The sequence below is a fragment of the Drosophila albomicans genome, chromosome 2L, assembly GCF_009650485.2.
Source record: "Drosophila albomicans strain 15112-1751.03 chromosome 2L, ASM965048v2, whole genome shotgun sequence".
NCBI lineage: Eukaryota > Metazoa > Arthropoda > Insecta > Diptera > Drosophilidae > Drosophila > Drosophila albomicans.
In genome coordinates, this window is record NC_047628.2 from 6783121 (window position 1) to 6800422 (window position 17302).

Genomic DNA, 17302 nt, shown 5'->3' on the forward strand with positions numbered 1-17302 from the left:
TTTTCTAAAACATTGTTTTATTTTTCTATTAGTCGCTGCAATGTGCACGTGTTGTGAGAGAAGTCTCGGGCAAATAAAGATCCAAAAATTGCATACTTCACGCTCTTCACGCATTGGAAATCTTTCGAATACTTGCCAAATTTTTTAGCGTGGCAGTGTCTTTCTGTGTATTGTGAATACTCAGTCGTGCGTTTGCCACGCTTGAGTAGATTTTGCTCGGTATTAATTGATACAAACTGAATTAACCAAATACATTTTCTTATTCCATTAACATTTCATAATTCACTTTCCATTTCGAAGCTTTGAAATAGGTAATTAAATTCGTCAAATAACTTGAAATTAACATCTGCCACAATTTTGATACGAATTTGATTTGGCCAGCTTTATAAAGCCGGACATAGAAATAGCAGCAGCATCACCGTCCAGAGTGTCTCCAAAGCTGCAAACATATGATAAGTAATTGTTTGTTTTGTTGTTGGTGAAATTGTTAAATAAAGGAAAAGTTGCGTTTTGAGAATGGTTGAACATTTATTGTAGTTGCCTTGTGCTCATTACGTAAGTTGTCTGTTTACACACAAAAGAGTCACGTGAATCGTGTTTCATTTTTTTTGTTGTTGTTGTTTTGTTTTGTATTTTTTTTTTTTTTGTTTTTTTGTTTCCATACACTTGGTGTAAAAAATGGCAGTTTATACATATATATTCTTGTTAAATATGTTTTTAAGTGTGTTCTAGTAGTTGCCGCATGCTAGTAATTGTGCTACAAAGTATGCAACATTTTGGATCCGCAAGCATTTGGTGCAAATACATTTTTGTCTCATTTGCCGATACCTAATGAATCATATTGAAATTGAAAAATTCAAAATAAAAAATTTTAATACACGCGCTAGAGGGTCAAACATTTACTTGGCAGTTTTTATTTTTATATAATTATACGTTATTTACTTTTTAATTGTTATATTTTTTTTATAGCTTTTGTTACCCTATATAAACTACTAATATTTATCGGCGGTTTTGGGAACACACTTTGCCCGGTTTAAAAATAAAGATTATTTGGGTGAAATTTTGTGCGTAGTAATTCGGTTTCGGGTTGGAAATAACAAAAACAATTTAATTGAAAATAATCAACAAATATCTATGGGATTTATTTTAAATATTTGCATTTTTATAGTTTTACGGCTGCCCGCGACTGCTTGAAAAAAATTGAGTGTTCTCACAACTCGTGTTTACATAATTTGCTTATTGCAAACTGCAGCATTTTATTTTCACTACTTAACTATTTGCTTAGTTTTGCTTTTTGTAATTTCTTTTAATTTATAGGAAAACATGCACTAGAAATTTATTTGTTCGAAAACTATTTTGCATACAAGTTTATGGTTGCATGTCGAATTTATTATTACACATTTTGAAAGTCTTTAAAGTGCTAAATTTTCGGGAAACTATTTGATACTTTTGGACTAGCAACGTACTATTATTATTGACTCCAACAAATATTGAGAAATAAAACAGTTTATCTTGTTTAAATCATTTGAATTGAATTAAAGGAAAGGGTTTATAAACAACGTTGCTTTTTGCCATCCAAAAGTCCAAGTTCCTCACAAAAGAGTTATCCCGTTTTTATGGGGAAAATTCAACCAGATTTTGCCTATGACTTGATACTTTTAAATTATTTAATAAAAGTATTTTTTTAATTATAATTTTATAATATATATATTTAAGTATAACATTTTCCTTTAAACTATTATTTAGAGACTTTGCTTCATCTGTAGCAAAACTTTATAACATTTTATGTTTAATTTTATAATCATTTTGGTTTGGGTTTTCATTTGTTTCTTATACTTTAGACTAGCACTAGTTAATTGGATGGTAAAAGGGGGTAGTTATAAAGCTTAGTATGCCAGTTAAGAGATGTAGCTTTTTATTTGTTTTTTTTTTTATTATTTTTAATTTTTTTTTTTTATTTTATTTACTTTTTATGGGGTGGGGTGTCTCAATAGAGCGAGAAAGTTATTAAGTTAGTTGAGGCGTAAATATGAATTTTGCTTTACTAAGAATCAAAGTAAATTGTAACTTAAGGAAATCTGTTTTCGAAACGAATATTCAAAATATATAATAGAAAATAATTTTTCAACACACATTTCAAAAAGTTGCCTAAGCAGTGGATGGATGGGAAGGTGTATCTGTATCTGTTGTGGTGCTGCCCTCACATTCTTTCGCTGGAAGGTCGGTTATTTGGATCGCCCCTGGTTTCTGGTTCTACGTCTGCTAAGAGATGGCTGTTAAAAATGTTATATCGAAACGGTAGGGTTTTTTTTGTTGTTTAGTTAAATTAAGTTCGTTTTATTATTATTAATCTTTCTTTGGGATTCCTTGTATACATAATATATTTTAATTTTATATACTCTTTTTGTTTTATTGTAACCAGTTACTCTGTACTTTACTTTCAGCTATATTTATCGGTTTTGCCTCAATTATTATTATGTTTTATAGTTTTTTTTTTTTTTTTTTGCTTTTTTCTGTATATTTCTTTTTATTTTCATGCAATTTTCACATTAATGATCTTGTTTATTTTACTTTTACTTTTATTTATTTTTATTTTGTTTTTTTGGTTTTTCATAATAAGTGAAGAGTATTAATTTTAAATGTGTTTGTTGTGGGTTTTCCTTTTGCATTTATATGCGTTTGTTTATTTTGTGTTTATCAAATATTCTGCGTCTTAGTTTTCTTTACTTTTCTTTACTATGCTTTGCAGTTAATTTCTTATTCATTTGTTTCGGTTTCGGTTTTGTTTTGTATTTTTTAAATCTACAGTTATATTGTTTGCTTTAGAAATTTGCTGTTATACATTTCTTTATGATTTGCTCTTGCTGTTCATGGGAGTAATGCCGACAGTTTAAATTTTTCACAAATTTAAACAAATTATATACTTGATTTTTTTTTGTTTTTTTTTTTGGTTTTTTTTTTTGGGTTGGTTGGATCATGTTTCTAATGTATGCAATTATGTATGTATACATATGTTGTGTTTATATATGCGTTCCAATTTTCCATTTATTTTTTACTTTTGTTTCTTCATATATAAGTATTTATTTAAATATTATAAATATAAATAATTGTTTTTTGTTTTTATTTTTTATTTAACACGTTTCTCATTGAATTAAGAACAGTTGCTGCATTCATTTGTTTATAATTTGTTTCGCTGCGCTGTTAGTCGTTTATATCTTTATTAAATTACACCAAAAACAAAGTAGAATTTGTTAACAACAATTGGTTTTTATTAATTCATTTCTTTTCTTTTATTAATATCATATTTGCGCTAAATTATGTGTTTTGCCAATTTTAACCATTTGCTATTTTTGCCTAAATTGTTAACTAAATAAAATTCTCCTAACAAATTAAGTTATATGGTTTTGTCTGTAGGTGTGCGTGTGTCTGTGTAGATGTGTGTATGCATGTGTATGGAGCGTATTGATAGCGTTGGGTAGTTTTAGCTTTTTAGCGCTAGAGTTAATAATATTATTTTAATTTATTCGTTTTTTTGTTTTGCTTTCCTTTTGCTTTTGCTTTTCTTTTATTCTTGTAGCTCTGTTTTAGATTTTTCTTTGGTTGTTGCTGTATTTATTTCTCATTATTATTACTTTAGCTTTTTTGTTCAATTTTGTTTTTGCTTGCTGCTACTTTTTGTGTGTGTTTGTCACTGTCTTTTTTTTATTTTTTATATTTTTGTTTAACGTGACTCTGCTTTATTTTCATCTTTATCTGCTTGTTTTGTAGGCCTATTTGATGTCACGTCACTCCTGTCCGTTAGCGGATCCTTCTCACTTCTGTCACGCCCACCACTCTTCCATCCGTAACCTTCCAGTTCCTCCTGCTGCTGTTCTTCAAGCTTGTAGCCTTTTTGTGATACTATCCCATTGCGATTTGCTTAATCGACCATTAACTCAAAGTGGACGGATCCTCTCCTATCCGAGCGATCGTGATGGATGTTATGAGCCCAGGCTTTGCACTCAATGTTGATCAATACGCCAGCTAAGAAAGCAGAGAAAAAATAATCGTTATAAGATTTGTAATTTAAGACAAACATACAAGGAACTTATATTAATGTTGTGACTATTAAAACTTGTTAAGTCTCTGTCAAGTGATCCAGATATGAATTCATTTGTAAATGGAACACGATAATTTATGTTGTGAGTTAACCCATTTTGCCATTCTAAACGCTTGAAAATGCGAAATAATAACTTAGAAAACGTGCATAGCTCAGTGAATGAAATTCATCCGTTTTGAAAGCTTTATTGCGTCCCTATTATAATGCTCCTTCTCCTTTAACTTCATCCTCCTTGACGCACTCAATGCCCTGGAGCTCTCTATTAATGTTTATTGTGGCGTAAAATTGGGTCTGTTGATATTTTCCTTTGTCTTTTCACATTTCTCTTTGTTTGCATTTCTTTTGTATGGCTAAAGGAAGCTAACATATTTGAGGTAGAGTTATCATTTGGCATTTGGGATGAGTTTGATTGAAATGCTGGACACTCTTATTTCATTTATCATGCTTTACGTTTTTCTTCACATTATGATAGTAATCTATCATTAATATACAGGCTACTTTGGTAGAAGGGTATTATAACTTTGTGCGTTCAGGATCAGCGTCAATAACCGAGACGTCTAGAAATGTCCGTCTGTCCGTCCGTCCACATGAAGCTAGATCTCAAAGACTGTAAGACTGTAAGGGATATAAATTTGTTTCGACAGCATTTGTCAGATGTCTTAGATGAAGTTTGTTTCAAATTTGTGACACGCCCACTTCCACCTCCGCAAATCGAATACTATGTGTAATAATCTAGCACACACATACATATATCTGGTATATAGTATTATTTGAAAGTAGTACTATATTAATATACCAAATATAGTCTTTGGTGTATTTTAATATATTTGCTGTATATTAACACGGTATATTTTAAGAATAATACCGCACTCTTTTGCTCTTATTCAAAAATGGGTAGCAGGCATATTCTTTCTTGTGAAATCTTGATATTAACAGTATCTTCTAGCTGGCATTTACAAAGTATTTAACATAAAGCATTGTAAAAATGCAAAATTGTAATAATTTTGAGTACTTACTTTCGACGGTGAATTGAACAGCAACAATTGGCGGAATGTAGCCCTCAATATTTTTGAATGGGAAGTAGTAATGGGGGAAACCCATGCGAGGATAATAATCGCGGGCCTTAATGTTCTCAACATCAGCAGGATTTTCACCCTCACACGATACCCAAACAACACCAGTCTAAGTTAAAAGATAATAATTATTATTACACTATAATAATGCTCGATTGAATGAGTCGAGTTTACCTCATTTGGTCGAAGGCTCTGCTTTTCCTTGATGTGCTGTTTCAACTCCTCGGGCATGTCATTGGGCAAAGCTTTTGAATCGTTGTAAATTGCTGGCATCCAATTGTATATCTATATAATTACACAATTATTTATAAATGCTTTTGAATAATGCATAAGCTTTCTACGAGGTTACCTTGTTCAACTTAAGGAATATGCAGGGTCGGGCCACATGATAACCAAAGTTATTATCAGCAGTGCAGGGCGAAAAGCTTTGAATATCAATACCGCACACTTTGCCTTCAACGGGGGGATTCTCGAATGAGCAGTTCACTTGATTCTTCTTGGGCAAATCGTCGTAAGCTATGAATGTTATATTGTATGAATATTATTATTTAGTATTGTTGAAAACTTTCATCTTTCAATCACTTCACTTGGACTCCAAAATTAAATCTAGCAATCAGTTTTAGCAATAAGTACTCAGGTGTTTGTGTTTTACAAAAAAAATTGTTTCACTTACTGTGAGCTGTGTTTATTGTTTATTGACAAAAAACAAATGTGAGTATGTAAAAAATTCACAAAAATTAAAAACAAAAAACAATTCAAAAATATGCACACTGCATCTCATTGCAAAATCAGTCAAAACTCTTTGCTGTACTTACCTTTCAGAAATGATGAAGTTTCATCAACCCAATACTTATAGTTGTCCTGCTTCGATGATTCGTACCAGACAAGAGTGCTCTCAACATTCGCCTCTGGGGGCATTGGTCGGAAGCCAAGTCCTGCAAAGGCAATCAACCAGACAAAAACAAAAGTCACAAAGATCTATACAATTCTTTTTTCATATTCATATCCAATTAGTTAATTAAATTGTTATGGTTTTTTGCATATATTTTCGATTGGTTTTCGGCGTGCGTGTTTATATGCGTGACGCATTTATGAGTTACGCCTGCTCTTATATACTATATACTATACTCATTAATACTCGAAATATGCAAATTATTAGTCAACTGAATGATAATGCCATAATCATACTTAATATTCGTTCTAATTACCTGGATTCGATCCAATCAATCCATTGTCAAGCATCCATTTAGGTTTATCAGCCTCCAATGTCTGATAAAACACCGCGAATATGGCAGCAAAGAATCCGGTTAACGCCGCGTAGAATATAATATAGAAAAGTAGAATTTTTGCTGAAAGGGAAGAAGAAGGGGAAATCAATATTACGTTTTGCTTGCACATAACCAATCAGGTCAAAGCATTTAATTAAGTTGACAGCAATTAAGTCATTTTAATTTTTACCACAATGTGGCATAAATACTTCAAGGTGCCACATAATTAAACGTTGTGGCTTTAGGGCAACCCCACATTTGGACACCTCATCGATTTTAGCGTATGCATTATATATACTTTTAAAGTGCATGCATATTAAATGTATGATGCTTTTGATTATTGAGTCTTAAATGTCAAATTTCAAATACGAAGTATCAGACTCTATATGTACATTGTGCCCTTGGCTAATTGGCAGTTGCGCTATTTCTGGCACCAGCTTTCAGCTTGTCACACTTCTCCTATATTTCCTCACTCCACTCCAAGCTCGTTACACAATGCACGACTTTTGACATTTTCTTGGTTCTGGCTGCAAGTTGGGCTGGGGGATTGCAAGGGCAAGGAACTAACTTTTTTCATCGTTTTTTTTTATTAAGGGAGTGGGTGGTGGAATGTGCAAAGTAAACCCTTGTCCGTAGAGTTGACTGGCTTGTCATTCTGGCATTTGTGTTTTATAATTAAGAGTGATTAAAAGGTCGCTAAGTTCTATGTAACTGAAAGTGACTTTTCTTTCAAGATTTCATTTCCATTATATTTAATTGGAATGTATTTCAGTACTAAATAGTTAATTCTAAAGCATTATAGGTTTACAAAGATGCCTCTAGATAGCTTAAATAAATTATGTATACGCCATGCAATGCTAAACACTCGACAATTCATAAAGATAAATGTACGATTGTGTCGGAATTGACATTGGCGTTGTCGTAATTTGTAAACCCATTAATCATCAGTTGTTATCCAAGATATGTGCAAATCGTGGGAACTTAGAAACACAATATGACAAGGAGAAAAGCTTTAAGAAAATGTGTAAAGAATTTTCGAAAATTTGAATTTATAATTTACTACAAAAATATATTTTCATTTTAAATAACTGCCTAAGAGACATGAGAGGTTAGTCATCAATCAATCATCATGATAAACATATTTAAGCGAATGCAACTCGTTAATTTTCAAGTCATCTTCAAAACACTGGCAACATTAATTCTTCTCATGGTCAATTAGTTGGCAAGTTGGAAAGTATTGGCAATACAAAAAGACGCATGCGCATTGTTAATTCGACCCAACAAGCTATTTGAGATGCACTCTTCCTTTCTCTCTTTCTCTCTCTCTCTCTCTCTCTGGCAAAGCTTTCTCATGGCCATACACAAACATACTCACACATATACTCGCACTAATACCAACACACTTGCATGGACATAAGTACGCTCGTATGATACTTACAAACATGGATAGAAAGAGCCCATAACTTGCGTTACTTTATGGCATGGCAAGACAGTTAGCACAGTTATTGTCAAAAACAGGGTTACACTTCGATTTTCTATACTCTATATAGTATGCGCATACATTTCTCAGTGACAGTATTCCAAGAGCGGCAATTTTCTCTATTTGTTTTATCGCCTATCCAAAATCTTAGAATCGTTTAAGAAAATAAAAAGCATACGCAAGTTTGCAGTTAATGTTTCTCATAATTGGCAACTTAATTAAAGATGTTCAGTTCCCATGTCAATTGAGGCGTTCAAATTGAAAGCGAAGCGGAAAACAGAGCGAGACAGGGAAAATGCTTGCATAGCCTTACGTAATTTACTAACGTTATATGTAGGCAGTTAAATAAAAATCAGGTTTGCATGGCAACACTGAAGCTAACTTCGAGCACTTCTGTGCTTCATACAGAGAGCGAGAGAGAGAGAGAGAGAGAGAGAGAAAGAGTGATGAGGCGTACACAAGGAGAGAAGGAGGAACAAGGAGTTCCTTTTTGCAGTTGGTTGTGCTTTTTATTCTACATTTTCTTATTGTTGTTCCAAGTGGTATATAATATGTAGTCGTATATGTGTATGTATGTCAGCGTGTGCTTACACATCTCTATGTATATGTGTGTGTGTGTATGCTTAAGTGTATTTCTGTACTTAACGAGCTGGTTGCTCTGGTTTCTCTGGTTTCAGCGGTCGCAGTGGCTTTTGGTTCTATGATGCTCGGTTTGAGGTTTTTTGGGAGATGGAAAAGGCAATAATACTAAGAGGGAATTAGAGGATGTGCACAGTTGTTAAGTTGCTCAAATTTGTTGTTCGTCTTGGTACACAAAACAGCTGTTTAGTTTAAACAGCAGAGTACACATATCTCTGACAATATGTGTGTGTAAGTCTATCTCATCATAAATTACAAAATATTTTTGTATGAAATCAAAAATGAGTTTTATTCTGTGCTCAATTCTCATAGCAATCATTATTACAAAATTAATATTAGAAAAACTATGTTAATGTTCCTGTTTAATTAATATTTAAAATGATATACGATTTATGAAAATTATCCATGATAATTATAATCAGAGCGGCATGCTTAAAAAATTGTGCTATTTTGTTTGATTTATTTTGGTTACCAAGCGACGGATTGACGCTGCCTTCTCCAGTTTCGGTTTAGTTATGCAGGGTCTGTGTTAAAATCCGATTGATTTACCCGAGATTCTCCTTCTCTTTTCCACTCTATGCATATGACTGAGTGTGTGTGTGTGTGTGTGTATATATGTTTGTGTGCTATTGTGCCAGTGAGCACCTGGCAGGTCTCAGTGGAACATTAAGTATACGCAGCATTGTGCGCGGACTCTCTGACAGCGACAACATTTCTCTCGCTCATTTTGCCTCTCTGCCTCTGTTCCTCTCTGTCGTCCTCTATCTATCTTGTTATATCTCTTTTTCTCGTTCCTTTTGGCTTTGCAGGTCTCTCGCCTGAACTTTGGCATTTGCACAGCTGCCGCAAAATTGTAACGAGCTGGACTGGTATTGGTGAGTATCTGATTGTGAGAGACTGTTTCTGTGTGTGGGTGTGTGCGTGTGAATGCATTGCTTGCTGCACACACCATTTACATACACACGCATAGGCATACAAATGAATTGCGGCCATTTCTTCCTCTTCCCTTTTTTAATTTCAGTTTCAATTTTACCTTTCTGTGGCTGCAACGAGTGTGAAATTGGGAGCTCGGCCAGTGAGTGCTCTCCTTGGGTTCTCTGCAAATTTTGACAGTTGCAGAAAAATACAAAAATTACATGCACATTTACACACCCACGTTCATACTCACACCCACACATACACATACACTTACACCCACACAAATAATGGTAGAAAACAGCAGCTGTCACATAAAAAGAAGGGAAAAATGACCAGTAAAATGAAGCAGAAAATACAACTGTCAACATCAGGATTCACAGCACCCCGGGTTATGTTGCACAAAAGCACTTACACAAGCTTCCACATCATATAAACATAGACACTATATATGTATAACATACATACAATATACTTTGCCCTCAACTTGCGCAATAATATAAAACCCAACAAATAAATAACGGAATGATATATTGAAAAATTCTTTCTTCTTTTTTGTGTGCTAGATAAGAATGAATATAAAAGTGATTTATATTTCAAAAATGTTCAATTTTAATAATTTCTGTTTCTTAATTTTCGTAAAAAACTTTAAATGCAAACAAGACTTTCAGACTTTTAGTTCAGTTTTCAATTTAAAGTATTCAGCATGGTAGTTTTCATCATTTTCATTTACATTTTACATTTACTTTACACTTTTGAAATTTAGTTTACTCACTCAATGGAAAATATTTAAATTATTTGTTCGATTACGTAGTACTTTCATAAAATTTACTTATTATCATTTAGATAGATTGTAAGTAAACAGAATATATATAAAAAAAAGATTACGTAGATTATTAATAATTAATAATAATTACTAATATTAATATGCATAATTTGGGAAAGGAGTTTCAATTATGAATAGCTAATAAGTTTTCCCAAGGTATTCACATGTTGCGCCTTCGTAAATAAATTCCACAAGGCATTAAATAATTAATTTATATCACCCTTAAAGGGTCTATTAACATTTGTGAAAATACAATGACTGAGAATGGATTAATTTAAGCTCGTTTTATGTAATTTTCTCTGTAAATGAGAAAATAGATTGTAATAGAGCATTCCCTAGCCGGTAGCCTACAAAAGTTGTTCTTAATTGCTTTTCAATTAAGAGCATTGAATGTTTTTCAATTTGAAGCATGCAACTTTGATTGTTGCAAATTCTTTTGTATCTTCTGGTCGATGGAAAAGATGTCTGCGATTGGACAAAGAAAATCTTTAGCTCATTATAATGCACTTACGCAATCGACTTGCGAACCTCATGCTAATTGGAGTGTCGATTGAATAATAGGTTATCCAGTGCAAACTATTTAACAGACTGACAGTTTGTGGAGGTCAACCACTTCATTGAAATGGTTTGTAGTCGCATCTGTTCAATTCGTATGACTTGGATTTTGGCACATTATTTAGCACTCGGCTCAAATTGATGGGTTAGTGCAAATTGCAAGACCTCGATACAAAAGAAAAGAAACAAAAAGATGTCTAACGTCTCGAATTGAGCATATTGATGTCATGACAAATTGTCTCTCGAAATGATTGCTTTTCAATTGGTCTGCTGTCAGACAATTGAAACAGTTTTATTGAGATGTTTTCTGATTTGTTTTTTTTTTTGCATTTAAAGTCAGCATTTGTTAGCATAATCAAAGCATTGTATTAAATGGATAACATAAGAGAGATGACACCTCTCTTTCTTGAAATTTAAATTTACATATAGAAATTTGAATTTAGTTATTCTTGAAAGTAATCTTGTTATAACGATACCAAATGTATTGTTTTAGTTCTTTTGTATTCATTAGCCTCAGTTGTATTCATTAACCATTAAAAGAATATGAGGGTATTTGAAAATAATCTTATTTCTTAATTATTTTAATCAACTTCTTAGATATTTCATATTTTTAACTACTAAAATAATAATTAAAACTTGAAAATATAGAAAGCATGAAGAGAGCCACAAAACTAGCTTCTATTATATAAACGTATTTACCAACACTTGTCTGAGGCAAATACGAAAGAGAGAGAGAGTGAGAGAGAGAGAGTTCGCTGTTGATGGGGTGCTAAGTGTTTAACTGAAGAAGCAACACGCAAGTTGCAACTAAGTAGGTTAGAGACAAAGCAATCATGCAACAGCCACTGTAAATGCAACTACACAGCAGCTAAAGACGAGACACACTGTTTCGTGCCTCAGCCAGCAGGCAAAATTGTTTTTAGTCCACGCCCACATTTTGGCGCTAAGCTGATTGCGCTGCCAGCTACCAGATGCCAGTTGCCAGTGTGTACAACACGCTTTGGAATGAGGTTAGAATTGATTTTTTGTCGAGTTGCTTTTCCTTGCAGCGAATGATGATAGTGCAGGTTTCAGTTCCCACTCTTGACTCAAAACTGGGTTATAGACAATTCACAAAGAACTCTATGCTACAGCTAGACTAATAGTCAAAGGTTTATTGACACAAGCGGCTTAGCTACTAAAAGAGAGATGAGATAGTTTAACTTGTTATGTTATTTAACTAGTTACTGAAGCCCATATAGAAGCTTACCATGTATTTTATTTTTAGATTATCAAAGCACCTTTTGCAATATGATTTCGTAATTACTTCGGGCGAGGCGGTTGCGTCAAGCGAACCAACGTTTAGCAACTGACCTTTGCAATCTATCTCGGACATCGATTGACACACAGCAGAATCCATGGCATCAATATTTCAATATTGTCAAGCGATGCGACAGCATCACAAATTGAATTCCATTAAAAATTACTAACCTCCCTCCTCGCAGGAAAGTGCTAAAAATAACCGACCAACAAACAACCAGCACGTGCCTGAATCGAGCTGAGTTGAGCTGAGAGAGATTGAGTTGAGCTAAACTGATGTGAGGTAAAGCTGAGACAGCTCAAATTGACAGATGGAATAGGGATGGTCATGCTATCTACTATGTTGTGTGTATATCTCGCATCAATAAAAAGTCAAATAACACGTATGATAGAAATTGATGAAAACCGCTTAGTTTGATCGCAAAATCACAGTTATATAGTTTGAACGTGTTCGTTTTTCAGATTCGAAGAGAGGTTTAAGATTACATTGATTTGTCTTCTCTACTTCTCTTCTTTCATACTAGTTTTCTCTATACAATATCAAATTGTCTGACGTATTACAGCAGTACTATAAAAATATCTAGTATTGGAAAGAGAACTCCCAAATTTAAAGACTTCACATATTTGGGTTTCCCTGTGTCTATTTCCCTATTGTCTTTTGTCATTGACAATTTACGACTTTTTCGACATTTTGTGGTCATGGCGTTTACACACGACATCAAATGATTAGTCATGTTTGCTTGCTGCCAGTTCAGTTAGTGGCCACTTAGAATACAGTCTCAACTCTTAAAACACTCTCTTTCTCTCTTACTTCACTCGTCTGCTGAAATTGTTATGTAATTGTTAGAAGTAACTTTTAGTATTGAAAATTTGACTATTTCTGAATTGATTGACTGACTTGTTTGATTGACTGACTAACTGACCGAATGAGTAACTGATGAATTACTGACTGAGCGCATGTGCTTTAAATGTTTCCTCTAGAATATTAGCTTCTATATTTAGTGCTGGCAGCCAATTTGCTGGCCCAAAGTACGTGACTTTTTATTGTGCATGGCATACGAAATGAGCCCACTGGATCGATACGCATTAAGAGGGTAAACACGAAGGTTGAAATTAAATATATGTGTACGTATGTACATATGTATATGGTTGCATGAGCTGACAATTGTAGTAACAACAGAGCTCTCTTTTGCCTCTGCATTATCTCTAGTATCTGAATTTACACACAGATTTTAAAATATTTAAAAAGCGATCGAAACAAATCATTTAACAAATACAAATAAAATATGGGTATCAAATTACTAGTTGCCTTTAGTCTAGTCTATGTCAGTCAGCAACATGCTAGACGTGCCCTTGGATGTCCCCCAAATATATGTATATCAACTACTATGTACACCCGGGCGTATACGTCATTTGATTGATTCGATGACAGGTGACAGCAAACGCACTTGTTTAGAAGATATAAAAGTAGTGCTGAAGCTCATTTACTTACTGTTAGTAATGCTCTAGTATAGATATAGATTTTTGATGTGTACTCACCCCAACTGGATCCGGTACGTCCGAGGCATTGGCTAGTTTCACTGTTCCATAGGAATTTTTTGAAACCCTCCCATTTGCCCATCTTTGGCGGTGGGGAATAGTATTCACCAATCTTCTTGTCGGCCATTTTAGAGCTTGTTGTTTTTTTTTTTTCTTTTGGTTTTTAGTTTTTGGTTTAAGAACTGTTCGGTTTCAGTTGCACCAGGTCAAAGAAGGGTGTCTCTGTCTGTCAGTTAGACTAGTTTTAAACTATTAATGCTTAGGCTTTAATCGCTTATCGTTATAAATACTTTTGTTTTATTTTAATTTATTTTATTTGGTGTTGGTTTTTGGTTATGTATATTTATTATATTTTTGGTTTCTTGGTTTTATTTTTTTATTTTTTGTGTGTTTGTCTTAATCAACTGCGTTGGTACAACATTTTTTTATGGGTTTTTTGAATGTTCGTAGCAGTATTGTGTTAAGATTTGCGCTAAATTTATTTGGTTACTGAAATAGAAATAAGGTTAAAGGTTATGAGTAAATGATTTCAGATTTTGCATGCCTTACCACCTGTTGGGAGGTGTTAAGGTAAGCGAAAATGTATAGGTTAGGCACTTTTGTTTGTTTCTAGATTAATGAGGTGCACACATTCAATTGCATTTATTGACATAACATAATAATCATTTTTGATAAATCTTCTTAAGTATCCATAAATCCTGTTTCACACTCTGTATTTAATTAATTCTCTTTTGATTTATTTGTATTATTAGTTGATTTTATTTCCTCATCAATATTTCCATCAGTTAATTCGTGTGAGCCTTTATTTGAAACTGCATAAAGCTTAATGTTGTCGTAATTGAACTATTTTGTTTGGTGCTTATATAAACATTACAAATACATTTGGGCTTTGCGCTAATGGAAAAAATTGTTATGTGTCCTTATATGCCTGCTGTGTGTGTAAGTGTTATTGCTGTTGCGTTTTCTTTTCTTTTTCCACAAGGACACACTGGGAAAAATGCGAATAAGCTCGCTTTAGAGTCAAGTCTAACAATTGGAAAACAGTTTAACACACTTGCTGGTAATTCTTGTGAATATTTTATGAATTTTTCTTAATTAATTGTGCTAATTTGGTCAACTCTTTTGCCATTTGCGTGAAAACAAATTGCAGTCGCCTACCGATTATAGCCACACACTCTGCCAACTGTTATGTAATCTCGAACGAGGAGCGTGGAAAAGCATCCAAAGTTACCAAAGCCAAAGTGAGTTTGCGCAATGAGACTCCCCAGAGAGACAGAGAGACAAAGAGAAGAGAGAGAGAGAGAGAGAGAGAGACCAAGCGCAAGAATGCTGCGAAAGGGCAAATATAAATGCGAGAGCGAGAAATAGAGGGAGAGAGAGAGTGAGAGCTGCGAGCGCCTGGAAAGACGTTGGAAGGTTTTTTGGTGCAGCTTTGGAATTGTACAGAATAACATTTTGAGATGGGCTATGGCATAAAAGTTGACAGCTGGGCGCCAGTCCTAATGACAACCAGAACAGCCCTTAGGAGCCCTCCTCCGAAGCACTGATGCTTGTGTCAGTTGCAGATCTGGATTAACTATGCTATGATATGCTAGCTCAGCTGCTCAAATACCAATCCTCGCAGCAGGCATTGAAGTGCAACGGTTTTTATAAACGATGATGACTGGTCAAGGCGCTGTGGAATATGCAAATGTAAAATATAATTTACGCTTATCGTTGAATATGTTCACTCAGATTTCTTTAATGTTTCCTTTCTTTTCCCATTTCCGAATTTTCCTAGTCTCGTTTCATTTTCTTTTCTTTGTGCTAACACAGCTACGCAGACAGACACAGACATAGCGACGCTCTCACGCACTCGCATTGCTTGACTTACTTTTAATGCTGCCGCCGGCGACGTCGCTGCCATTTGGCAGCGAACATTGCGCAACGCGTCCGAGAAAGCGCAAAGAAGGCATGGCCTCGGCTACGTTTGCGGCTTCAGCAACAACGGCTATTATAGCTATAGCTATAGCTATAGCTAAATTTTCAACTGAATCTAGCTCTGTGCCTGTGGCTATTTGGCTATAAGACTGCTGGCCGTATGAAGATGGCGGGCAAAAAAAAAAAGGCTGGGCAAATATCTAGCAGAAGGCTGGCGCTCAAAAGTAGGCAATACAATTTAGCCCAGCAGTCGTGTGCTTGAGTGTGTGTGTGTGTGTGTGTGTGTGTGTGTGAAAGAGAGTTTAATGCAATTTTGGAATTTTTATGCTAAAACTGAAATGTTGGCATTGTGTTAGCAAAGAGGGTGGGTCAAAGCTCGAACTTGCAACGCTATTACTTGGTTTATATAAGCATATTGATTACACAAGTGGATTGCACTAGAGTTAGCTGCTTGAATAGAATTCACATTTATTCGATATTCTAATATGTAACGTCAGTATTAAGGCGTTGTCCGCTCTACAAAATGGCTTATTGTATCATTAGGTAAGTCCTTGTTACTTTTAGCGTTGTCATTTATGTAATATTTGAAACATTTTATTTTGTTAATGCATTATTATCGAAAATTTTTTTCGTGATTGTTTTATGTATTGTTCAATTTAAGAATCAAGTTATTTGGGTTTCCCTTTTTTTTTAATGGACAGCAGCAAGAAAAAAATCGAAATTCGGTATGTATATAAGTTTTACAAGGATATATTTTTGCTGCTGGTGCTGTCACAGTGTCCTCGACGCGTCGCCTTTGGCGTCGCCGTTGCCAACGCTGTTCATATAATCACAAATTAAAACAGTCTTTTATTTTATTTGCTTTTGATTTGCATATCGACGATTATGTGGAAACCAAACGAAAACTTTGCATAATCGGTTTTTTTGTTTTCCTTTACTCGTTGTGTTTTTATGTTAACATTATTATTTTATTTTTTTGTGGGTAGATAGATTTTTTTCTTTTGACACTTTTGCATCATCACCTCGAGAATTTTTCTTTTTTTATGTAACCAACGTTTTGTGCAAATACATGAAAATTTGTTGTATTTTTCGCAGCGGCGCACCAACAACAACACACATACAGATGGATTTTCTTGAACGCTGCTTTTCAGCCTCCTTTTTTCTACGCAGACATGTACATAATAACTCTCTATATATGTATATATAAATATATATATATTTGAGATATATATATATAGATATATATCTGTTTATTTCTATGTGCCGTTAATCCGCCAGCGAGTGCGAGTAGCAACCGTTCACAGTTAAAACGCCAATGATAGTGCCAGCGTTCAGCGTAAACTTCGCTAGCGCCAAAGCTGCAGCTGTGAGCGAATTGCTCGGCTTCACTTCGGCTTTGTGTTCGTCTTCTTGTCGCCGTCGTCGATTCGCATTGAGTTGCGACTCAGTGGAAGAGGTATAGAAGAGCGGGGTTAGGCAGGGATGGGCAGACAATTGCGCATGGGAAGACAGAGGCAAAGCTTTTTTTTTTTTGCCGCCGCGTAGCTTTTTCTCAGCTGGGTGCCGACACGGCCGTTGTCGTTGTCGCCGTGACTGGAACCTCAAACGAAGTCGTTTAGTCGCTTAGCTTGCTGGACTTTGTGGCTTGTGGGTGGCGTCAATGGACGAGATTTGAGCCGGTCGCTCGGG

The 17302-nt window shown here is 34.5% G+C and overlaps 1 protein-coding gene across 3 annotated transcripts; it reads right to left on the minus strand.

Moving 5' to 3' along the window:
- Window positions 1-1852: 1852 nt before the first annotated feature.
- On the minus strand, window positions 1853-16885 carry LOC117563963 (sodium/potassium-transporting ATPase subunit beta-2). Of its 3 annotated transcripts, none has more exons than XM_052002457.1 (8): window positions 16735-16885; window positions 13694-14182; window positions 6381-6521; window positions 5988-6107; window positions 5522-5688; window positions 5347-5457; window positions 5116-5281; window positions 1853-4023 (listed from the first exon to the last, which is right to left on the minus strand). In XM_052002457.1, the coding sequence occupies exons 2-8, from the start codon at window positions 13818-13820 to the stop codon at window positions 3920-3922; spliced, it is 936 nt and encodes a 311-aa protein (XP_051858417.1). In that variant the 5' UTR covers window positions 13821-14182; window positions 16735-16885; the 3' UTR covers window positions 1853-3919. The 3 variants fall into 3 exon arrangements, with proteins under 3 accessions (XP_051858417.1, XP_051858416.1, XP_051858418.1); XM_052002456.1 differs by having other exon boundaries at window positions 16636-16885; XM_052002458.1 differs by lacking the exon at window positions 16735-16885 and adding an exon at window positions 14852-14869.
- Window positions 16886-17302: the final 417 nt, after the last annotated feature.